This window comes from Acanthaster planci, linkage group LG08 (assembly GCF_054643075.1).
Source record: "Acanthaster planci isolate LZ-2023a linkage group LG08, COTS_SCS, whole genome shotgun sequence".
Taxonomy (NCBI): domain Eukaryota; kingdom Metazoa; phylum Echinodermata; class Asteroidea; order Valvatida; family Acanthasteridae; genus Acanthaster; species Acanthaster planci.
In genome coordinates this window covers 8,295,068-8,319,310 of record NC_141784.1, presented here as the reverse complement: position 1 = coordinate 8,319,310, position 24,243 = coordinate 8,295,068, and the positions used below count along the sequence as shown (strand labels likewise).

At 42.0% G+C, this 24,243-nt stretch overlaps 2 protein-coding genes across 5 annotated transcripts in view; one reads left to right on the top strand and one right to left on the bottom strand.

Annotated features, from left to right (window-relative positions):
• The window catches only part of rab27a (RAB27A, member RAS oncogene family), a 43,749-nt gene extending 37,151 nt beyond the window's left edge, over positions 1 to 6,598 (top strand). For all 3 annotated transcript variants that reach the window (XM_022249910.2, XM_022249911.2, XM_022249913.2), the window contains exon 5: positions 50 to 6,598. In XM_022249910.2, coding sequence (XP_022105602.1) covers positions 50 to 254 — 205 coding nt within the window. In that variant the 3' untranslated portion in view covers positions 255 to 6,598. The remainder of the gene's footprint in view (positions 1 to 49) is intronic.
• LOC110987302 (uncharacterized) lies at positions 5,515 to 13,867 on the bottom strand. 2 transcript variants are annotated; one of them, XM_022249909.2, is made up of 8 exons: positions 13,083 to 13,867; positions 9,738 to 9,944; positions 8,969 to 9,110; positions 8,640 to 8,702; positions 8,286 to 8,387; positions 8,040 to 8,171; positions 7,580 to 7,616; positions 5,515 to 7,122 (listed from the first exon to the last, which is right to left on the bottom strand). In XM_022249909.2, exons 1-8 carry the CDS (start codon positions 13,723 to 13,725, stop codon positions 7,015 to 7,017), a joined length of 1,434 nt encoding a protein of 477 aa, XP_022105601.2. In that variant the 5' UTR covers positions 13,726 to 13,867; the 3' UTR covers positions 5,515 to 7,014. The 2 variants fall into 2 exon arrangements, with proteins under 2 accessions (XP_022105601.2, XP_022105600.2); XM_022249908.2 differs by lacking the exon at positions 13,083 to 13,867 and adding an exon at positions 11,258 to 12,298.
• Positions 13,868 to 24,243: the final 10,376 nt, after the last annotated feature.

The following is a 24,243-nucleotide window of genomic DNA, read 5'->3' as shown; positions in this document are numbered from 1 at the left end:
GGGACATACCTGCTGAACCACTTCTCACTATAATGTTACCTGTCCACAGGTTGCCTTACTTCGAGACGAGTGCCAAGACGGGCAACAATATCAGTAAAGCCATCGAGTGCCTGCTGGACAACGTCATGCTGCGCATGGAGCGCAGCGTGGACAAGAGCCAGTTCCCTGGTGCGGTGGTCGCCCACGGCAACGGCCGCGGCCTGCCCATGGAGGTAGACGAGGCGAGCGAGGGGAAGAGCGGCTGCGCTTGTTAGGTACGTGCACCGGGTACAGGCTGAGCTCATGTTTTTGACGCATTTCGGGGAGCAGAAACGAGAGAGCAGAAAAGCTAATGGAAGTGTTTGATTGTGGAACCATGTTGGGGTCATGTTTTTCTCTTATGTTTGGACAACTAGTGCATCTCTCCCAGCCCAGTGAATGGTTCACATTTATTTTCTTTGTCTTCGCTGATGCCTGAGAGCCAGTCAGGTTGCTCTTCCCACTGATAGATTATCCTGAATGATTAGCAGTGTGTTGTTTTTCACAGCACTAAACATTTAGACTGAATAGTTCTTCAGCAGAACTTCACTGGTCTAAATTTCTTGGATACACATTATCACAATGAAAGCCAACCTTAAACTCTTGTCAGTTAGATATTATGTTAACCTACTGTAAAAAAAATAACATAGAATATAGCCTACGGTACATACATGTACTGTACATGTATATTCCGGTAGTGGCTGTAGAAGAGAATTTATTCACTTAGGGTTAGAAAGGGAGCAAATTTGTGTAAATATGTCTTTGGAATGTTTGGCCTAGTCAGTAAGATAAGGTTTTCAGTTTATACACTGTACCACCGAAAAAATTCTCTTCTCGCAAACGAAAAGACCTCTAGCGCTTTGATGTAGCGCGAACAAGGGCTTTTACAAAGGACATGAACACAAGAGCTCGGTAGTGTCTGTGCAGTGCTGGAAGGGAGCTGAAGAGCATGTCATCACCCACTGTCATTTGAAACGTAGCGCTGCAGTCCTAGCCATTTTTTTTTTGCACCTGTTGGTCATGGCATCCGTAGTCGCACCAAAGGTATTCCTGCAGTATACAGCATAGGGATATAATCCACCATGCCACTATTGTTATTTAAGACTACTTATTTGAAGCATGTGGAAGTCCTTTGAGGAGCTAGAGATCCTGCTTTACACGTGTATGCAGTGGATGATGTAGGGTTTAATTCAATCCAGTTCAGTTCAAGAGACATATATTTCCATTCCTTGCAGCAGTAAATTTAAATGCACAGTACGGTGAAAAGATGACCAAGGCAAGAACCAAGCAGGAGTAGGGTTCCTAGGTCTCATATAGGCTTACATGTATACACACGTGGCAATTTGTGATGAGATATTATTAGTTATCACATGGGTGCGAGTGGAACACGGAATAATGTAGTACGTCTGTGTCGGCCATGTGGGACACAAAAGATCTCATAAGGCGCACAGCAAAAAACAGTAACAATGATGTACCACAATTCTGCAATTTTATCTAGGGAGCATTGGAATTATTTGTGTTTGAACTTGTTTCAATAACAACAATAGCTACAGGGCTTACAAGGAAATTGTTAGAATTGAACGTGCATTTAAACACGTGACAATTAGCACAGGCAAACACATTACTTTTGAATTTACAGTCATGCAGATGTGTGTTTGCTTTTAGCGTAAAAATAGCGCAGTGCATCGAGTTAGAACAGTGTATTATGTACAGTAGGTACATGTACATATGATCTGAACCGTGCAATACGGTTGTATACTAGCATCACACTGTTTGTTGCAATGGATCGACCAATCAGAACTGAGAATTCAAGTTTGCCTGAAGATCATACGGCAGTAGATGTCAATGCTGTGGAGGAACTGTAGCATACAGTACATGTTGGAGTGTGCCACACATCTTTAGTTAAATGTTACTGTAAACAGCCTGAAGTGCATCGCATTATTTTGTTAAAGTTTGAAATAAGGTGCACTTTCTTGTTTAGACTATTTTTTGAGACAGAATGTAGCATAGTGGGTCAAAAGACAGTGCCATTCTGACCAGATGGATGGAACTAGATATTTACAAAAGACAGCCTTTGACAAATCCCTATTTTCTGCTTAACTCCTTTTTTTTTGAAGGTGTGCATAGTATAGTTATACGTAGGTGTACAGAGTTAGAGCTGGCCAGTATATGCCTTATATTGCCTGACTGGATTAAACAAATAAATGAAGGGGCGAAAAGACTTGGCCGAGTTCAAAAGAAGTATTTTTAGGACAAAACAAATTAATTTGGTTAAAAAATATATGTTTTATAGTCGACCTTGCAATGTGTTACTGTGCAACATTTCAGTTAATTACATGTAGTCTGTTTGGAATGTATGCTTTTTGTGTTGCTGGCACATGTAGCTGTACATTTTTGGGTTGCATTTGCAACTTGCCAAAAAATAGCAATGCATGCTTTGAGCCATTGTGAAACGCCTTATCAAGTTAAGAATGAATTTGTACACAAAATTGGGCCATCAAAATTAAAGGTTTGGTTCAATCAACTCAACTGGGAACCCTTGTCTCATAATTAAAATTCCCTAGCAATGGTAGCAGAACACCTTTTAGTGATCTCATTTATTTTAAATCACAGACATGAAATCTCAAAAATCACAAATCAGTCTTGTGATTTCTGTGTTCCAGTGTTATTAATTTTCCCACCAAAAATGCAGATTTACTGTAGTTTTCATTTTCTACATGTACCATGTCTACTTTGCAATTTGCTCTGTTTTCTAGTCTTGATTCAAGGACAGAACATGAACATAGGTGTACATTGTAGCTTGCAAAAGGAGCAAAGAAAAGAATTTTTTTCAGAAACAACCACGTTACATAATTTCTCCATTGTCATGACATTTTTAGAAGAGTGGGATGTTCTTTCCAAGTGCTCGCCTGTACATAGTTGGCCAACTTTCGTCAAGTAATAGCAGTGTTTTTTGTACCAATGGCACGCCATACTAAGTAAATCGGTGTGCTGACAGGAAATGCCTCCTTGCTTTATTATCCCTTCCTCAGTGTAGTTGGTAACATTTAGTGCACTCGGGCTGCTTGCAAATAAACTTGTTCAGTCCCGCAGTAGTCTGTTGTGCGGGAACTCGAGCGAATTCGGGCGAATTACTCTTTTCAGTGAGATTGTGACAATATACAAATTTGTACATGTATTATTATTAAGAAGCCAACAATATACAGGGAAAGGGGAAATGTTCTTCATGGTGTGAGAATCTCCATAATTTAAAACCTGTTTTCTCAAAGCGGTATTCAATATAATCATTCCTCTTCATTCCTGTTGATTTGAAAAAAATTACCAGTAACAGTAGATATGTTTATTTATTTATTTAAATCTTCAGTGGTACAACTTGCTGGTCTTTCTGTATATTTTTTTCACAAGTGCAAATTTATGGTCGGTATTCTTGATTTTCTATTGCAAAAATTCCGATTCTTTCATTGACTCTGGTGTAATATTTAATTGGATGTCGGTATAAAGTATCAAGAACATGTGACCATTTTTCTCATTAGGAAAATAATGGTTACAACATACACTTTTTCTGAAAGAAAATTGAACATTGTAATTTGATTGCCATAACAGTAGAGTGCTTGTCGCATGAAAATATTTTCATGAGCATTTGCAATTTCTTGTTTAATGCTGGTTAGACTTGTTTTAAAAATGATGTGGCATGCTTGATTGTACTTCCATTTCCAGGAGGCTTGCATCAAAATGTTTTCTTTGGTCGTTTGAAATAATTTATAATTTATCTGTGTTGACCCAGATGGCATGACATTTGTGTACCCAAATTGAAATGAACTAGAAGCAACCATAGGGACACGAAATTGTTTTCCTTCAGGAAAGGTGTATACGCATCTGAATACGATGCCCCTAATCAACTCCCAATTCTGATCTGTAAGTTGTACCTGGCACAACTCAAGATTAAGAATAACCATAGGTCATGGCAGAATCAACTCTTCCCAACAGCTCAGCAAACATTGTATGCTTACATGTAGGCACACGTAGTTACATCTCTTAAATATTCTTGCATGTTTTCTGATATCTCCCTCCCCCCTTTTGTAAAGGGTACCATAGCCATTATGGGGAGCAGTTGCCCTAACAAGACGGCTTCTCCCAAGTTCATTGTTACATGTTTAAATGTTTTCTTTGCACAATGTAATTGTGTTCACATGAACCATCTATACTCTGTTTTAACATTGCTTAAAACATGTAAAAGTTCCCTAACACATTCCTTTAATCAGTTGCACTGATTTATTTTCTTGGGGGGAGGGGTATCTGACAGCAGCAATTCAACCTTTTACATTCATGTTTGAATTTCATGTCTCCCTTAGAAGCTAGAATCTGTTAAAAAATGCTGGTATTTTACCTTGCATGTACAGGGTTGACTAATTTATGTATTCAAAACTTTTAAAGTTTTCTTAAGGAAGGAACGTTGCAGCCACTAATATTATTTAAATCGGCAAAAAAAGTTTGAGAAATATAAAAAAAATTCTGCTTTGAGCAGACAGATATACGTATCCATGCTAATGTTTAGGCAGGAAATTATGTATAGTAGTTTCAACTCGTGCTTTTTTGCATCCACCAGAAGTTGTGATAATTCCAGACCAGTGCATGGATCCTCCATGCCATCCTAGAATGTCACAATTTAAGCTACCAGTGTGTATGGAGGGCTCACATGGCCGCCATCTTAAAGGCCAGTGCTTCTGTTCCACAGGGTATATGTACAAAGGAGGTTTCCTTGTGGTACAAAAGAGCTGCCCGACAAGATGGCTACCGCACAAAACTTCTGTTGTCTTGATTGATTGAAAAGGTCATTGTTGTCAATTTAGAACCCTGTGGAAATTAATATTTGTGTACTACATGCACGGGTATTGTGCCGTAAGCGGTATTAACATGCCCTCTTGTACTTTATTTCACATCTTGATTGTAACAGTACTTTTTGCTTGCATTTGTCTTCGTACCAAAGAAGCCTGTTTACACACATGTGATAATGTACATACAAAGTTTCTGTTAGAAAATTTGTCAGGGTACACGTATCAGATTCATTCGATCTACGCAATGTTACTTTCTTAGGTTTTTGAATGACATGCCCGAGTAGGAGCCTGCCTGAATGAGAAACTTTGGTCTTCTTCCATGTTGTTTAGGGATTCGTCAAACCTTTGTTGGTAGCAGGGTGACACTGTAAATTTCAGCTCCAAATTGTTAAATGCTTCTTACAGAGATAAGTCTTTTTTTTCTGTTTTTAAAACTCTTTTTGAAATTGGCTTTACTCCAATTAAGTGTCTGCTTAAATTTGACTAACCATAAGGAAATACGCCTTCCGTTTCTTGAATTACATTTTTAAGTTGATTTTTATCAGATTAAAACATGGAACTGTATTAAAATGTGTCGGTTGATTCACTTTCAGTAATATGAGATAATCCAGTGAAGTATTCATTGTAAAATGTTAAAAGACTCATTTCATAAGACTGTATGTGTAACTTCTGATAACTCTTTTATTTTGCGACACTTCTCCGGAAAGAGGTGATTAGTTTTCATAAAATGAGTCCCTTTTCAGATGAAAGTCTAAAAGCAACTTTAAACTCAAAATCGTCAGATTTTAAAAATTAACTCACCGATTAACTCACATTATTATTGCAAGAACATTATCATCTCAAAACTTGGTTTATTTTTTACTTTTCTGCCGTTGTCGGGGGACAGGTCACGATGAGTGAAAGTTAGTATTGTAAAAGAAACACGTGATGTAGGGTTTTTAATTATTAATCAATGAAGAGCAGCGGGAATTCAGTGGTATGGGAAGGGTACTTAGGACTTACAATGTGTGCAGGTGGAGGAATAGGCTGACGTTCAGGTTTAAGTGCTTGTGTTAAATGGTAAGCCAAGATTATATTGAGAAAAGAACCAAGGTCTGCATTTTGTGTCACTGGCTTCATGGGGCACAATATTAGTACTGCTGTGTGCTTGTAGCTGCTTGACAAAATTAGCACCCGCACCCCTTGTGGCCAATGTATGTAAACGGACGAGTTCATTAAGCATATCAGCTATACCTTAATTAAAATTTAAGAAACCCGTGGATGGATAATTAATTAATGTCTGTTTATGCAAAGTTAGAGCTTTTGTGGCGATGTGTAATGCACTAGAAATACAAAAGCATGATTTATTTTTCAAACTTATTTGAGAGTTATTTTTCTGAATATATTGGCTACTGTACAAAATGGGGTAAAATAAAAAAAAAGCCAAATATTGAACTGTGTTAATTTGCCGCCTTGTGATATGCATGCATATATAATTAACCAATGTGTAAATAATGTAATTCTAAATTATAAAATAGTACTGAGTAAATTAGCCATGGAACTCTTCATCATTGAATGTCACATGTCAAGGATAACTTCATTTCTACAATAATGTAAGTTATTACAATATTGTAATAACTCCACTGTGGAACTACAACTTTTCTATAAGCACTGTAACTGAGATACAAAGGTGTACTTTTCGGGTTTGAAACCTAACACAATAGAACATGTAAAATAAAGGTTCAGAGGAATACTTATTAAAACTATACAGGTGTGGAGCTGGTTTCTTTGTCTTCCTGGTCTCGATTTTCATTGTTGATATTCCAACAGTGTAAGCACTTTGTGTTGTCATTAGATTATCGAACTGCTATTCGCCGCCTCTTCATTTTGTTTTATCTTTCCAAGCCCCCACCACCGGCCCCACCTAAGAGTTACTTTCAGGACCAAGGGCGGATCCAGGAGGGGGAAACGGGGCTTTTGTGGGGGATAATACTTGCCCAAAGGCAGTTGTTTGGGACTTTTATTTAATTTCCTTCCAAACGTGTAATAAAAGCCCCAAAGTACTCGTAACCCATAGAAAGGCCATATAGAAGTATGAGCAAGTTTTTGGCTGCCCCCGAAAAAATCCCCCTCCTAAAAAAAAATGGTCGTCCTGGGTCCGCCCCTCCCCCTTCAGTCTGTGTTAAACTCCCTTTTCCTTGCCAACATCCGGGAGTGGCCGCTTCCGACAGAAGCAGATGTAGATGACGTACAGAAGTATAGCAGTTGCGACCAGCATGATGCCAATGCCCTGTGGTTTGGAAATTGCCAGAAAAAGAGGCTAGTTTTAGGGGTTGAAAGAAATTGCATTAGTTTCGTGTTCGCCAACATTTTGTTCTGACCTTCAGCCTAGCTCACGTGTCAGGGATGGAGGATTGTATGATTGTATTTTGACGTTCTTCTGGATTTGTTCGTCATTATCAATTCACTATCTTCTGTTACTTAAGAGAAACTTTGGTGCTTGATTCTTCTGGTAGCATATCTGTCTCCTTAGCTACTTCTCCCAGCAATGTATTCCGTGACTTTCCACTAAACTATTTAACGACTGCAATGAAGTCTACTCATAATTTCAACTTGTTCTACCAAATGCCAACACATGCAGCCCAGTTATTTGTACTTTGACCGTTCCTGTATTTTAATGTCAACTTTAGGCATCGATTCATTGATCCTTTATTTAATGTTAAGGTTATTTTCAGCAGTCTCCTCACCTTAGTATTAGCACCCACTTTAACCATTAGTGTCATTCTGCAAAAAAGAAATGGGAATCGGGAATTTTAAATTCTAGTCTCAGACCTCCTTGTCTGAAAGGGAAATGGCTTCTCTGAGCCGCATTCGCGTGACAGTGGCGTGTTACTGTTACTAAATAAGAAATCCAATTCAATGCAACTTAATTATCAACTTTTTTATCTCTTTTCCTTAGACGACCTTTAAACAACGAACAAAACTTCTGTTTTAACTGGTAGGTTATTTTCACAAACAACGCCATACTGTAAAGATAGCATACTCCTTGTGACAAATCAGTCGGGCCTTGAATCAGTTCTTGTATCAGATGAGCTTGTGGCCGGCAACACACGTTTTGTAACATGCAAAACATGCATTTGCCCATTTGGCTTGTGCGTGCAGCGGTTACATTAAGTTTGTCTCTGCAAGTTGATGTAATGAACTTACAATGTGCTTAGTTTAGCTGGCATGTGTTCTTCTTCGATCTTCTTGTATCCTTCCTTAACGAAGTGCACGATGCTATCAGTTGTCAGTTCGATGAGCGGAAGCGTGCACCAGTATGCTTGGCCCTGCTTTAGGCTGCAAAATAAGCGGCAATACACAGAATCCGTTGAAAGATAACAGAAATATCAAGTCGAACTTGAAAAGTTGACCCAAAGACGTATAACAAAACCAAAAACTCCTCATACTTACAGGACGACAGCCGGTAGGTTGTCCAGATCCACGTTAAACTGCTTCACAAGGCCAGCCTCAACCCCTACGTCAACGTATCCAAACTCGACCTGATCTTTCAACCTTCGATAAAATGACCACAAATGAAATGAAATTCGACATGACTTTTGAAGTGTATTTGCTGTGTTCAGTAGAGTTGGCTGTAGGTTCGCCATCAATCCCTTTTGCCATTACTAGTCGAACAAAAACCTGATCGAGGTGGTCTAGGAGAGAACAAGTATACCGGTACTTGGTGAACCATTTGGGGCGTGCCAGGAGGGAAGTTAATGGAGTCGTAAAGATGACTTTGGCGCTATCATTACGAAGGTCACAAACCTGGATGCTGCACTCTCCCATGTCGCCATGAATCCATCGCAGCCCACCGCGTCCACATCACAGCTGGTTTTTGAAAACGAAATCAATGTTAAAAATCTAAGAATGAAGTACCTTAAACGCGATATGCTAAAATTGGTTTTTCTAGAAACCAAACGGTTGATTTTAAGCTTTCATAAGACCTGACAACGAATTTGCTGTCCATTATCTTATTTCTTCAGTAGTGCAAGACATCGTTGTGTTGTACTGAGCGAGTGATTTTAGATGCCAAGAAGTGTTCAGTCCATAGTGCCGTTTCGCAAGCCAACCGCCTGTGTTTCCCAGGAACTTACAAATGGACAAGCCACCGCACCGTGGAGTCCAGGTCCTTGGTCCCTGCTGTCAGTTTGTCAAAATTCTTGTCCGTTAGGGCCCAGCTCAGCACCTTGAAGTGGGCAAGGGCCCAACTCACTAAAGCATCAGCGTTTAAGTCCCCTACAGAAGAAGAAACTATTAGTATTACATACACAGTCTCACAATCCCGCCGCCATTTTAATGTTTCCGATGAATGTAAAAAAAATACTATCGCTATAGGCCCTACATTATAGTGATTTGCGTTAAATTCCGATTGATGTTAAGTGGCTAGGTCCAATCCAGTGGCTTTTAGAAAGGATTTTAGAAACGTTAGGCCTACTGCTACTTATTGGGGGCAATGAGTATTTTCTAAGGATGAAAATTGTTCCTCTTTCGTCCCCTTCAACCCCCTACCCCATGAACCCAATTTACGCTACTGACCAGGTCTGTTGGGTGACGACTGTTTCAATAAAATCCTTGGGCAGAGCTGGCACCAAAACGTACAGACTTAATTTGCAGTGTTTTTGTTGTTGTTGTTTTGAGGGTTTATTGTTTTGTTTTGTTTTGTTTTGTTTTGTTTTTATAACTAAACTGGTTTGGTTCGGCTTGCTTGACTTGGATTGATAACTAAATACAAAGACAAGTGTAAAATGTTGGTGGCTTTTACTGTTTAGGATTTTTTTGATTGGACGTTGCATTGGTGAGACGCGGTTTAGAATATAGGCCTATTTTGCTTTCGACTATCGAAATAATCTCAAGAGGTTCTACCTTCGTACAAAATCGGCACGCCGCTCCTGAAGAAGAACACGGTTGGCAAAACCTTGAGGTTGAACCTAACCAGTAGCTGTGGGTCCGTCACCTCGTAGAAGATCACCTCCACGTTCTCTTCAGATTCTTGCTCTGTCAGCCAAATCTTCTTCGCTGCCTTCCGGAAATGGGGTCGGAACTTCTCACATTCTTCACATCCTGCGGAGACTGTAAGGGAATGGAAGAATGACAACGAGAGAGGCTGAAAACCGGACACGGCCAAATTTTCCGGAGTCGATGTTCTGGGTTTGGGCAACGCTCGTTTTTATCAGCCAACGCAGTTGTTTGGCCAGAAAAAAGGTGCACTTGCATTCATGTGCACTGAATGCATCGAAGATAAGGGGTAGGCCTTCTCATACTTTTTAAACTCTATGAACAGGTGTCATTTTCTCCCTACTAAACAACGAAAACTGCACCGAAAACCTTTCTTAGCAATATGACGTTGAATGTAAATCCCTCTTAACATCCGGTAGATTTCATTCTTCTGTCCTGTTTCCTGTTTTCTAAATACCCTATAGGTGTAACGAAGCAATTATACCTTACGTCAAAACACTATTCGCCCGGCCTATGTCTGTACACTTAGAGCGCATATTAATTTTGTTTTTACTAAATTACCTATTTCAGTACGAAATTCCTTACTTGCTATCACGAACCCATTTTATTCAAGGATTGTCCTGGTGAGCTCTTTCTTTTCGGAGTGAAAACTCAGTCGATTCGAGTAAAAATCCACTTCCACAGTCAGAAACTAGGGACCAGACATTTAGAGTGAAATTTCTTCAATAGAAAAGATCGAGTTTCACGCGAGCTCCGGCTGAAGTGATTATTTAGACAGAGTATTTCAATCTAAATTGAGGGTGATTTTAACTCTAAATCGTCTTGGCCCTAGTTTCACTCTTTCAGATTTAGAGCTGAAAGCAGCGGTCATCCTAACGGTATTGGCTACGAAGAGACACGTGACAGCGGCGCCAGTCTTTTGTTTCGCTCATGCATTATAAACGGCCGCATGGGAACAATGGGATCTGTGCCGTATGTTTTGGGATCACAATTATTCATACTACACACGCATACATTGTTCGAGTATTTATCTAGACCACTTCATTCAAAAAAGGGAAATTATATTAGTTTTTGCTTTTATGAAAACCACCTGCGCTACACTAGAGGAGCGCAATTTATACACTCTTTTCAAATTCAATTTACAGAATGGCTTGAGTCCACTAAGCCTCTGACAGTTTTTCAACATGAAGCAATGTAAACATGATATTCTAAATTCACAATTTCGACCCTGCTCGCGGAGTGCCGTGCTCAGATCAGACATGGTTTCATAAGCTGAAACCAAAGGGAAAAAATGCACTGAAAAGACTTTTTTCCAAGAGTGAAATCAACTAACTATGAATGTATACGAATTTGAGTTGCGTCTACATGTACACTAAGAGAGAATAATTTCGTCCACTGCTGTGCGGCCTCATTGAGGGATACGTTACCAAAATGTAACATGTTGTATTTCTCATCGTAGAGGGCATCTTCAAAGTCTTCATAACTCAGGGAATGGATTAATTCTTCGTCAAGGCTTGACCTGGCCTCGCGCTCTGCCTCTTCTTGTCTCTGGTCAACGTAATCCTCGCGGGAATAATCCTCATCATCATTATCGCCCTCCATTGATCCTTCCCTGTCGCCAGGCCCCCCATCTTCGTTGTCCAAATCCGGGTCAGGGTAGGTCTTGACCCGTCCCCCGTCAATCTTACCGGTATCCTCAGCGCTGCCATCGATAAAGATCACCTCATCGTCAGGTGTAACCGGTTTTCCCTCCTGTTTGCCTGTCAGGTCCTCTGTTGATGCCAGGTTTTTCGCAGAGAGGATGCTTAGGTGAGGTTCTTTCGACGGCTTTGTGTTCTCAAGGTTGATGCCTCTGGTAACCGTCTCAACCAATTTCTTGGGTTGGTGCGAAGATTCGGTCGTGGTTTTCTGATTTGTACCTCCAGGAGCACCGATTGTCTCCTTCGATGCTAGTTTTTGATTAAAGTGTCTTGCGCTGGACGCCTTTGAAGTGCCCTCTGATCTGGTCATCTTATTGGGGTCCCTATCAGCATTTGCCGGGACATTTTTTATATTCAGCTCAGGGGTTGTCACAGGCTGATTCTTATTGGCGGAACCTCGACCAGCCGCCCGTGCTTCTGCATTCGGAGGTGCTGCGTCAGTTGCCGGGCTCGGGGTCACGGCAGAACCCTCCTGCTTAGCAGCCGTCCCTGCTGCCTGCTGTTTCTTCTTCATAAGCTCCTGGTGCATTTTCATATGCTGCTGGTGCATGGTCAGCTTGGATTGGACGGAAGTTATCACTAGCAGAGCGCAGATGAGGAAGATGGGACTCGTCACGCGCGTCATACTGCACGATCTAACAATCCCACCCGTGCGTGAAACTGCAGCTTTGGATGAAGACAAGTCCGCAGTGATTTTTCCCGATAGTAGTTAACCCAGGTATTGCAGGCAAGTTGAACACACGCACGATAACTGTCATCTGGTTTCCGTGGTGTGCTTTTGTTTTGCAGTAGCTCTGATTTTATTACACGTGGCCTTATGGTCACAGATGTTCTTGTCTGTGTAACTCTGATCGATAACCTGTACATAAGGAGTCTCGGACGAGTGTAAACTGTTTCTCGTACAATTGGACCTGTGATTTTGCTACATGTGCATATTGCTTTGTAGGATTCAGCTCGCATCTGTTTTGATTTCAAATATTTAATAGGCCTACCTCATTTTCTCTGTCCCGTTTGGGTAGTTGTCAAAATGAGATATACGTGCATTCGTTTTGTTTGACTGTGGTAAATTGACGAAAACTGTTCAATTTCACCTCACACAGTAATTTGTCGCTGAATGTAGGCCAATGTACTTCCATCGTACATTTTTTAAATACATTTAATTCATAAATATTGTCTTGCATCATTCATCGTTAAGGGTGAATTTATTCTTGTACCATCCACGTCGTAAGATATGATGTGTTCAGATGTACCCTAAATCGACAAATTCCCGACCGTAGCACGACATCCTGCAAAAAGGATTTAAACCTATGACAAATTATACCGTGTAGGATGAAAGTATGTGCGCTGCCATGACCTATTAATCAAATCAAAACTTTTCATCTCTCCAAGTGAGACTTATTTCGAGCCGCAAACAAAACTGCACCAGTACCACTTGAGAGGAGGGGTAACAGTGTCATACCATAGAAACAGAGTAGCTAGAGAGATACAGAGAATTCAAAGAATTTGGACAATTCAGTAATATAAACATTCCAAACAGAAAAGCTTCACTTACAGAAACTGACCATCCTCACTATCCTATCCTCATAGACGCTCGCGTCAAAGTCGTCTGATGTCATGGTTACCACGAGCATACTGCCGTCGTTGAGTGGATCCAAATCCATCGGCTCCCATTCTGACGACTCTAACATGTATTCCTGGCCGTGCCTGGTCCGGGAGAAGTTTCGCAGCTCGTTGGCCTCGCTGCCATCTACCGTGTCGTTGACCAACCAGTTCCCCTCGTAGTCCTCCGGGAGCATTTCGTCCTCCTCGACGATGCTGCCCCGCCCCGCTTCAAGATCTCCCTGGTCATTTTCATCTTCGTACGAGGCATCTTCATCATACTCATATCCTCCCATCTCCTCCTCACTATAATCCCCGATGTTTGTGGGAAATTGGACTGGACCACGGACTTGCTCCGACCTCTGTTTTGTCTCGGCAGTGACCACAGTTCCCTTTCTTTCTGTTTCCAGAAAATGCCGGGATTCACTGTTGACAATACTGTCATCTACATCTTTATGCCCCTTGATTGAAGAACCAAGAATATTAGGTTGCCAAGAGAAGGAAGTTGACAAACACATTAACATGACTACAAAAAAGTAAAAACTTCCTGCCGTCATGCTTCTTCGATTAAAGCACAGAAACAGTCCCAATAACATATCCTGAAAACAGGTTTCAACATTTCTTCATCAGCATGTATTTCGGGATTAAAGAACTGCAGCACTGAGTGTAACAGACCACGGGTCGATTGTCTCCGCATCTCACCCATTGTTACGACCAAACAATGCACCACAGCTGTTTTAAAATCGATTTTGAAATCAAAATCAGTGTTTAATTGAATGATGTGGAGAAAAGAGTGCAGTCTTTTGCTTGTTTGTCTAAATCAATCCACGTCAAGAGCAGAGTTTGGTCCGGAGGTGGCCAAAATATAACTACATTTTGAGATTTAACCCTAAAAGAGCTGGTTTATTGTGGCCTATCTCACAGCCGGGTGGAGGCGGGCCCAACCGTACAGAGCTTGGCGACGTCATGCTCAATTTTTTTCCAACTTCACAAGTACATGTTATTATCGGTATGACCAGGCTTGTCCCAGTTACTTCGGTTAATGTACGTTTCATTTGTTCGTTTTTCGATTCGAACAAGAAAAACAACAACTGAAAAATAAGTCGTAAACACGAAAACTGGGTGCCAGATGCCTACAGGCTGAGAGCAGTGCGCCAAAAACAGCGGAACCGTTTCAGATGTGAGCAAACTGGCAAAACAGAAGCAATTTATATTCGCCCAATACTGGTGGATAGTATATATATTGACTGTGTGGGAAATAGTTTTGTCTTCTCCTCCATTCACTTTATTTAGCAACGAATTCTCTGTAATCCTTTACGACAGGCACGTTTTGATTCCCGTAATTTGGGTGGCTATAATTTAGACATTTTTGAATAAATATCTCCAAAAGAAAAATTGAACTGTTTTTTCGTTTTTCAAATCAATCCGCTTTTTATTTCCTTTTTCAATTGAAAAAACGAAAAATACTTAATTTTCGATTCCTGATTTTCATATTGAAGTCGACAAACGAATGGACGAAACGTACACGGACCCACCTACCCGTAGTATTTATTTAAAATGATTTTTCTAAGGTGCTCAAGTTGAATGTGCAAGAGAATCACACGCATTGGGGATATGAATAGAGTTAACACGGAACATTTCAATGATGCAAAAGCGGACTTGTAACGTGTAATATTTGTACATTTCACCATGCTCAAAAAAGTAACATCCAAAGTAACATTCGGTTTTCTTTTACCATCAGCTTAACCAGCGGCGTAAACCCGTCACGGTGAGACCTAGAATTGCTCTATTTAGCAAAAGAGGGGGGGGGAGACAGATCTGGAACCAACGTTAGGGCAAAAAAATTGGGGGAAGGCAAGTATTTTTTATTTTTTAGAAACCTCAGGGTCAGGATACAATTTGTGGGTTTTTCACCCTCTGTCGAAGAAATAAACTACAACGGTAGCACAGAATTGCCTTTCTCATTGTATCACCCCCCCCGGGGGGTATGGCCCATTCCGCCCATAACGAGAGGCGTTATTTATTCATAGATCTGTTTCAGTTCGTGTCTTTGAAGAAATGTCTTTCAAAGGTCACTGGGTTACCTGCCAGAAGTTGTACGGAACCTAAAAAACAATTCAGCTAAAAACAATGGGTTTTATTTGATGTGTGTCACAAAAAGGGAGAGCAGTAAGCCTGGTTTTTCCCGTGGATTAGAAGGCATGTGATTGTATTACTCAATGGCCTGCCTTGTTTGGGATACCTCTGAATCTGTTGTCTAGACGACTTACAATCCTTACCAAATCTCGTTGCCCCCCCCCTCAATGTTGGCTGTCGAAGCCCGGCCTCCGCTCCAGCTGGACATGACTACATTGAGCGAGGGATTGGGGCGTAACTAAACATGTGTGTGTACTGATATGACAGGTGTCCCGACAATGTTGGCTAGGAATGTAGAACGGCATCATTCTGATCTATGGACCGGTGACCAAGTCTCTGAGAATACTGCGTTGGAGGAGCTGATGTTAGGCTGATTAAAAATGCCTCATTTCCATGCCATGATATGATCTAATCTTGAACCAGTGGTATAGCTAGGATTTTACTAGTGGGGTGGGACACCAGCACCTTATGGAGGGGGATGCCAGCTTTCAGTAGCGTGGTTTTTGGAGCAAGTTTTTGTTAGCCTTGTTTTTTTTTCAGGCCAGCTACGCCACTGTCTTGAGCACGTCATGCACTGAACTTACCACCTATCACATATTTTAATCCACTGTAAAAAAAAAAAACATCGAATCGGCTGCCATCGGAATATCCGCCAATTTGACGATAATTAGGTCATGATTCGTTATAATGTAACCGTTTTTATCAAGTCAATGCAGGGCCTTGACCTGGATGATTAAGCCTTGGATTTGGTCTTAAGGCTTGTGGTTCAAAGTCTTTGCCTTGAGAATCAACCTCCTTTGCTCCAACACTGGCTTGTACTCAGACCGATACACCGGTATGTGAAAATGCATGAGGGATGACATAATCATACGATATAAAAATAAAGTGTGAATATTCACTGAAAATCCATCTTCCAGCTTTATCCGATTTACAATTTGCCACCGTCTATATTTGCGAATTTTTATTGAAAGGTTGGCTGCAATCAATTTGTTTTCACATAAATCTTCAAAATACACCTTTCTGTCTCAGTTAAACTTGCTTCTAATTTTTCTTTCACTATTTTCAAACGGTATTTCATTACCTTTATTGCTTTCATGCAAACGAGTATAGACCTATTCATATTAATGAGCGCAAATGTGACGCTATCCCGGGAAGAAAGGATCAATGTACCATTGAACTGTAAATCATGAGTGACTATCAAAAAAGGTAATAATTAATACGAAGAATCACACTGATGTATTCACGTCAACATTTCACACAACTGAAAATACAAGTGAAGGTGTACAATGTTGAAAATGAATTATTATAGTACAACGGGAAAAGTGCTTTTTCAACCACGTCTCTATAGAGAAGGGATTCGCTGAAGGTGTCTGAAGAGCTATACACCACAAATCAGATGCACCAGACAGTACCTGTTATTCAGCAGAACCATTGGGTTCCTGATTAGGCTGTCACTTTATGCTAGTAAAGGAAACGAGAGAAAACGTACCCCTCCCCCCCAACAAGGGCAAAAGTGGCGTGTCATTCACATAATACTATGAAAGAGTTGGGACATATAGACAGGTGTATCCGGTTCGTGAATGTGACGTCACTTCAGTTTAAACCAGGCGCTCTGCGCACGCACTGCACATGGAGTTACATGCATCGCTCGCCGTTATATGGAACCATGGAACCGGAAGTTAACGCGCAATTTCAGCGGCCGTCCAATGGGAGCCTGCAAATCGTGGCGCGTCCGCGCGTATGACAGAGTTACTTACGAACCGAATAGACACGGTCCGGGGATTTGCCCATGCTGATTCGCGTTCATTTAAAAAAAAATGGTACAGAGAAGCTGTCAGGGAGAGCATTTAATTTTGACCTCCATTGTTTGCGTGAATGTGTATTAGTTTTTGCTACGTGATGCACTATTGTAACATTTTAATCACTCGGTATTTACACAGCAAGATTCTGTGCAGTGAGGCTAATGACTCTGTTATATCCTTGATATGAACAGCAAAGACCAATATCTCTGAGATGGCCGAGTGGTTAAGCGCGCGGTTGTCAGATCGTCAGACGGTGGGTTCGAATCCCAGTGGTGGTTTTTTATTTTCCAAACGCTTGCCGTCAGTGAGTGGCTATAAGAGACTCTAATTCACCCCGTCAAATACCAGCAGTACCTTAGCCTACTGGATAAGCTCTGCGGCTGGCACTGTCCGCGAAGTCCAGGTGAGCGCCTTAGTACAGGTTCGAGACGTATGGCCGACTCGGCGGCCAGGGCTTAGGGGCCTGTCTCGTTCCTCCCTTGCATGGTCGCTCGAACCCTTTTGGGGGTTAAATGGATGGGCAGGGAGGAAGTGCGTTGGGCCGGGAACCCCGAGATCCCAGAAGAGTCCTATATGGAAGCCGGTAACTGCGATTCCTTGCGAATTTCAGGAGTCCGTGCGCCTGAATGCTTGGTCAACACCGCATAACTTTTGTCTTTTTCCGCCTCGGCACTTTTTTTTTCCCCCCACGTCCCCGGGCGCGGAAGAACCCACAGGGTAATTTTCTAGGTTTGAATACGGTGAGCCAAAGGATTGATGCTGATTTACTTTCATTTATAATATTAATTTCCTAAATTTTCGACAGTGATGCCGACCTTAACCGTGTTGGGCCCGATTTTCTTTTCAGTGATCTCAGTATTAAAAGCTGTGTGGTGTATAATGTTTATTACTGGTGATTCAACAGTAAGAGATCCAGGGTGGCACAGTCGGGCTGCACTCGCCTCCCTATTCCATCGACGGAAATACATTTTCATTGGTTATAACAGGAAATTTGGTTCGCTTTCAAGTGCAGAATAATTTGATATTTGAAGAGAAATTCTCACAGAAGATACGTCTCGCATATCTTCTTGGGTTACCCCCAAAGTTGCAACAGGTGCGTTGCAACTGCCGCTCTTTCTTGCGAATGGTTGATCCATCGCTGGCCGGACAGGTCTGCCCGAAAAATACGAGCAGGAAAACGACGAAATAAACTCCAAAGAAACGAACCATCCCCAGGTGCTGGAATTTCAACAACAGCAAATGATATCGAGAATGCAATGGATGTCAAATCAGTGAGCACGTTAGATTTAATTTGGATGGGACTTCACTTAATCCGTGCCTCTTCGGCCATAACTTGAATATCGGAATTCGGAGTTACAAAAATGCCACGGCAAAAAAGTCACCATTGCATAGTCAAGCAGATCCCCTTTCGAACTCGGATAGAATACTGCCAAAATGTACCCGTCATTTCTCATAAGTTTACAAAAATCAAATGCAAGTATTGGGCCCGACATACACAAAAACAGTAGTATAGATTTCGATTCGTATTTTCCTTCACTCCATTTGAAGTACACTGATCCCTGGAAGTACACGACACTCCATCAGAAATACACCTCTGACAGTCGACCTAGCCACGTAGCTCTGGAGGGTGCATGCTGCACCTCTAAAAATAAATTCCCTTAGACACCAGTGATAAAACCCTATTTCAATTTGTACTCATCTCTCCTTCAGTTTTTAGTGGGTTGATCGACGAAGTTTTGAAAAATTCTCACCCAAATTTAAATCAGACTACCCCTAAAATGAAGGAAATTTCACTGCTGGGAAACTCAGCCATTTTAAAAATGCATCCCTCTGCAAAACGGCTAAATAGTGCCACTTTCGGACCCAGTTGCATCCAAGTTGCTCAGAATTGGAAGCCCTGAGTCCGGGCCTGAGGTTTAGTGCCACATTTCTTGAATCCTCCAGTTCCATGGCTCTCAGGACGCTGTAATATAGAATAGTTTGAGTGTATAACTTTTATTAATGAGCTCCGCAAGGCCCTTCGCATTAACAGAACACATCAACGAATTTTGCACGTGCAGTTTTGGGCAGAAATGCCACGCTGCATCGTCTACGATCATTGATCTCCGTTGTAATTATAGACTGGGTAGGACATCGCGTCCAAAACGCGTCCCGCGTATGCGTATTTTCAGCAGGGTAAATAACGATCGTTGCGACTTTTCTTGCGCGTACCTTCAAACGGAGTCTTTCAAAACCTGCTCGAGGTTATTGTACTTCAGTCGTCAGATTTGGAAGGAAAACTGAATTCCACACCTGAAAAGGATAAATTTGGAAAGAGTGAAGGTTGACGTGTGCACACAAGCAGCGAATTGCCGGAGATTGACGGTAAATCAACTTTGGGAGGGAACTGCTTTTGACATGTGAGCCGCACTTTCAATTCAGAAAGTTTCAACATGCCCTGTACTTTATAATGCTAGACGTAAAGCCTGTTATAGTAAGAAATGTGCGACAGTGTATCGAGCCCATCGGGCTCAGTGTATGAGACTACGCTATGTCGCAGTTCTGATATACTTGTTGGCAAATGTGGTTTCAAAACATGATGATTACTTTGTCTTTTATTTTCCACAGATTTCACAGGAAAATTATCCAAGAAAGCCACGAGTTGTGTTTGTCGGATCTGCAGAGGCAGTGAACCCAAATCATGAATAGATTTCGATTGAACCAACCCAGAGTGAAAATGCCCAAGCAAGACCGCGTAGGCAACACGTGTGAAAAGTGAATAAAGACCAAAAACAAACACACACATACACAAAAACAGTGTTATAGATTTCGAGTGGGTTATTGAATAAGAAGAAAGTGGTCAGTTAATTCCGGAAAATGATGTTCTTGAATTTTTGTCCGCTCTTCGAGGGAGACGCCTAGGGCATGGCACCCTCCCATAAGAAAATTGTTTTCTCCGTGACATATTTGACTAGGTACCGGTAAACGAACAGCATACAGCATCACATTACCCTCCTGAAACGCAGCGCGCCGTCACTGTTCAGCCGCACATTTTGCGCAAAAAACAATGCGCGGTGTCCTATCCAGTCTTTATAATGCGGATCAATGTGTTGGATGCACTCCCGCAAAACAGTTGTTCCTGTACACGCACAAAACAAAATGGAGAACTATCTTGCTTGTGCTAGTACAATTTGCCCTAAATAAAGTTTGTGTATACTTAACATTCGGCTGTCATTTCTGTTTTCCACAAACAACGCCAGACAACACACGCCAAACGGCACGGTAGACACAACGTTGGGTCTATGCGCACGGCCTGCGCTCCTGCTGGACATGACAAGATTGAGCGGGGGAGTGGATCAAAGAGGGGGGGGGCTGGAGAGCGTACAATGGCTATTGCCAATTGTCCCGACATGTTTGTCCAGGATTGTCTGGTTTTACGTATGCCCGCTGATGTGTGTGAGAAGGATAGAGTGTGCGAACCGTTTTCGGCACTGGTCGATTCGATTTAACACTAACTTGAAATGAGCATCAAATGCGCCGAACTCACCCTCAAAACATCACATGCATTGGCACGATTGCATAATAGACCCTACTCACGTGGAGGCCATTTTCGATCTTATTCCCCAAATCTGTTGTATATATTGCAAAGTGTCGATTAGGATGGCACCAGACTGTTTTGTAGTTTCGTGCCTTGTGTTCCAAGCCTCCCTTTCAGTAATGTTCACAATCTGGCGATGTACGATTCTATGTCTTGAATCATGTATTTCAAATGATTCATCAGAGTAGACACTCGGGTGGAAATTCATCATGAAACTTCATTTTATTGCTTCATGTGTGCTCTCCACTTTCAAAAATGAAGAGTTAACAACGCTTTCAAATTCAATGTGGCCGGCCCCGTGAATAAAGTCCATATCTCAACCTTCAGCCAATAGAACGTCCGTAACGCGCTAATATATTAGGGCGCGCGGGTGCGCGCGCGATAGGTACAAGGCACACTGCCAACGTTGGGCCACAATGCATCATTAAACAACTTGAGTCTCCCCCTTTCTTTTTTTTTTTACGGTTTTCATGGATCACCGTTACATTGGACTGTAAAAAAGGGACTAATAATAAAAGGCAAGAATTTAATACGAAGAATTACACTGATGTATTCACGTCAACATTTCGCACAACTGAAAATACAAGTGAAGGTGTACAATGTTGAAAAGGAATTATTATAGTTCAACAGGAAAGTGCTTTTTCAACCACGTCTCTATAGAGAAGGGATTCGCTGAAGGTGTCTGAAGAGCTATACACCACAAATCAGATGCACCAGACAGTACCTGTTATTCAGCAGAACCATTGGGTTCCTGATTAGGCTGTCACTTTATGCTAGTAAAGGAAACGAGAGAAAACGTACCCCTCCCCCCAACAAGGGCAAAAGTGGCGTGTCATTCACATAATACTGTGAAAGAGTTGGGACATATAGACAGGTGTATCCGGTTCGTGAATGTGACGTCACTTCAGTTTAAACCAGGCGCTCTGCGCACGCACTGCACATGGAGTTACATGCATCGCTCGCCGTTATATGGAACCATGGAACCGGAAGTTAACGCGCAATTTCAGCGGCCGTCCAATGGGAGCCTGCAAATCGTGGCGCGTCCGCGCGTATGACAGAGTTACTTACGAACCGAATAGACACGGTCCGGGGATTTGCCCATGCTGATTCGCGTTCATTTAAAAAAAAATGGTACAGAGAAGCTGTCAGGGAGAGCATTTAATTTTGACCTCCATTGTTTGCGTGAATGTGTATTAGTTTTTGCTACGTGATGCACTATTTTAATCACTCGGGTATTTACACAGCAAGATTCTGTGCAGTGAGGCTAATGACTCTGTTATATCCTTGATATGAACAGCAAAGACCAATATCTCTGAGATGGCCGAGTGGTTAAGCGCGCGGTTGTCAGATCGTCAGACGGTGGGTTCGAATCCCAGTGGTGGTTTTTTATTTTCCAAACGCTTGCCGTCAGTGAGTGGCTATAAGAGACTCTAATTCACCCCGTCAAATACCAGCAGTACCTTAGCCTACTGGATAAGCTCTGCGGCTGGCACTGTCCGCGAAGTCCAGGTGAGCGCCTTAGTACAGGTTCGAGACGTATGGCCGACTCGGCGGCCAGGGCTTAGGGGCCTGTCTCGTTCCTCCCTTGCATGGTCGCTCGAACCCTTTTGGGGGTTAAATGGATGGGCAGGGAGGAAGTGCGTTGGGCCGGGAACCCCGAGATGGTCAACACCGCATAACTTTTGTCTTTTTCCGCCTCGGCACTTTTTTTTTTCCCCCACGTCCCCCGGGCGCGGAAGAACCCACAGGGTAATTTTCTAGGTTTGAATACGGTGAGCCAAAGGATTGATGCTGATTTACTTTCATTTATAATATTAATTCCTAAATTTTAGACAGTGATGCCGACCTTACCGTGTTGGGCCCAATTTTCTTTTCAGTGATCTCAGTATTAAAAGCTGTGTGGTGTATAATGTTTATTACTGGTGATTCAACAGTAAGAGATCCAGGGTGGCACAGTCGGGCTGCACTCGCCTCCCTATTCCATCGACGGAAATACATTTTCATTGGTTATAACAGGAAATTTGGTTCGCTTTCAAGTGCAGAATAATTTGATATTTGAAGAGAAATTCTCACAGAAGATACGTCTCGCATATCTTCTTGGGTTACCCCCAAAGTTGCAACAGGTGCGCTGCAACTGCCGCTCTTTCTTGCGAATGGTTGATCCATCGCTGGCCGGACAGGTCTGCCCGAAAAATACGAGCAGGAAAACGACGAAATAAACTCCAAAGAAACGAACCATCCCCAGGTGCTGGAATTTCAACAACAGCAAATGATATCGAGAATGCAATGGATGTCAAATCAGTGAGCACGTTAGATTTAATTTGGATGGGACTTCACTTAATCCGTGCCTCTTCGGCCATAACTTGAATATCGGAATTCGGAGTTACAAAAATGCCACGGCAAAAAAGTCACCATTGCATAGTCAAGCAGATCCCCTTTCGAACTCGGATAGAATACTGCCAAAATGTACCCGTCATTTCTCATAAGTTTACAAAAATCAAATGCAAGTATTGGCCCTCGCACATTTCCCTGGTTGCCGGGCGTGAAAACGGCACGATGGGCACCGTGAGTTGTTTCTGTACCAAAATGGGCCCGACATACACAAAAACAGTAGTATAGATTTCGATTCGTATTTTCCTTCACTCCATTTGAAGTACACTGATCCCTGGAAGTACACGACACTCCATCAGAAATACACCTCTGACAGTCGACCTAGCCACGTAGCTCTGGAGGGTGCATGCCGCACCTCTAAAAATAAATTCCCTTAGACACCAGTGATAAAACCCTATTTCAATTTGTACTCATCTCTCCTTCAGTTTTTAGTGGGTTGATCGACGAATTTTTGAAAAATTCTCACCCAAATTTAAATCAGACTACCCCTCAAATGAAGGAAATTTCACTGCTGGGAAACTCAGCCATTTGAAAAATGCATCCCTCTGCAAAACGGCTAAATAGTGCCACTTTCGGACCCAGTTGCATCCAAGTTGCTCAGGATTGGAAGCCCCGAGTCCGGGCCTGAGGTTTAGTGCCACATTTCTTGAATCCTCCAGTTCCATGGCTCTCAGGACGCTGTAATATAGAATAGTTTGAGTGTATAACTTTTATTAATGAGCTCCGCAAGGCCCTTCGCATTAACAGAACACATCAACGAATTTTGCACGTGCAGTTTTGGGCAGAAATGCCACGCTGCATCGTCTACGATCATTGATCTCCGTTGTAATTATAGACTGGGTAGGACATCGCGTCCAAAACGCGTCCCGCGTATGCGTATTTTCAGCAGGGTAAATAACGATCGTTGCGACTTTTCTTGCGCGTACCTTCAAACGGAGTCTTTCAAAACCTGCTCGAGGTTATTGTACTTCAGTCGTCAGATTTGGAAGGAAAACTGAATTCCACACCTGAAAAGGATAAATTTGGAAAGAGTGAAGGTTGACGTGTGCACACAAGCAGCGAATTGCCGGAGATTGACGGTAAATCAACTTTGGGAGGGAACTGCTTTTGACATGTGAGCCGCACTTTCAATTCAGAAAGTTTCAACATGCCCTGTACTTTATAATGCTAGACGTAAAGCCTGTTATAGTAAGAAATGTGCGACAGTG

What these genes read in the sequence shown, in the direction of transcription:
- LOC110987302 (XM_022249908.2), bottom strand. Translation starts at nt 12,155, where the DNA reads ATGACGCGCGTGACGAGTCCCATCTTCCTCATCTGCGCTCTGCTAGTG. An exon ending in CGTGCCGATTTTGTACGAAG is followed by an intron (nt 9,111 to 9,737) that starts GTAGAACCTCTT and finishes CTTCTTCTGTAG; the next exon opens with GGGACTTAAACGCTGATGCT. An exon ending in GTGCGGTGGCTTGTCCATTT is followed by an intron (nt 8,703 to 8,968) that starts GTAAGTTCCTGG and finishes TTCAAAAACCAG; the next exon opens with CTGTGATGTGGACGCGGTGG.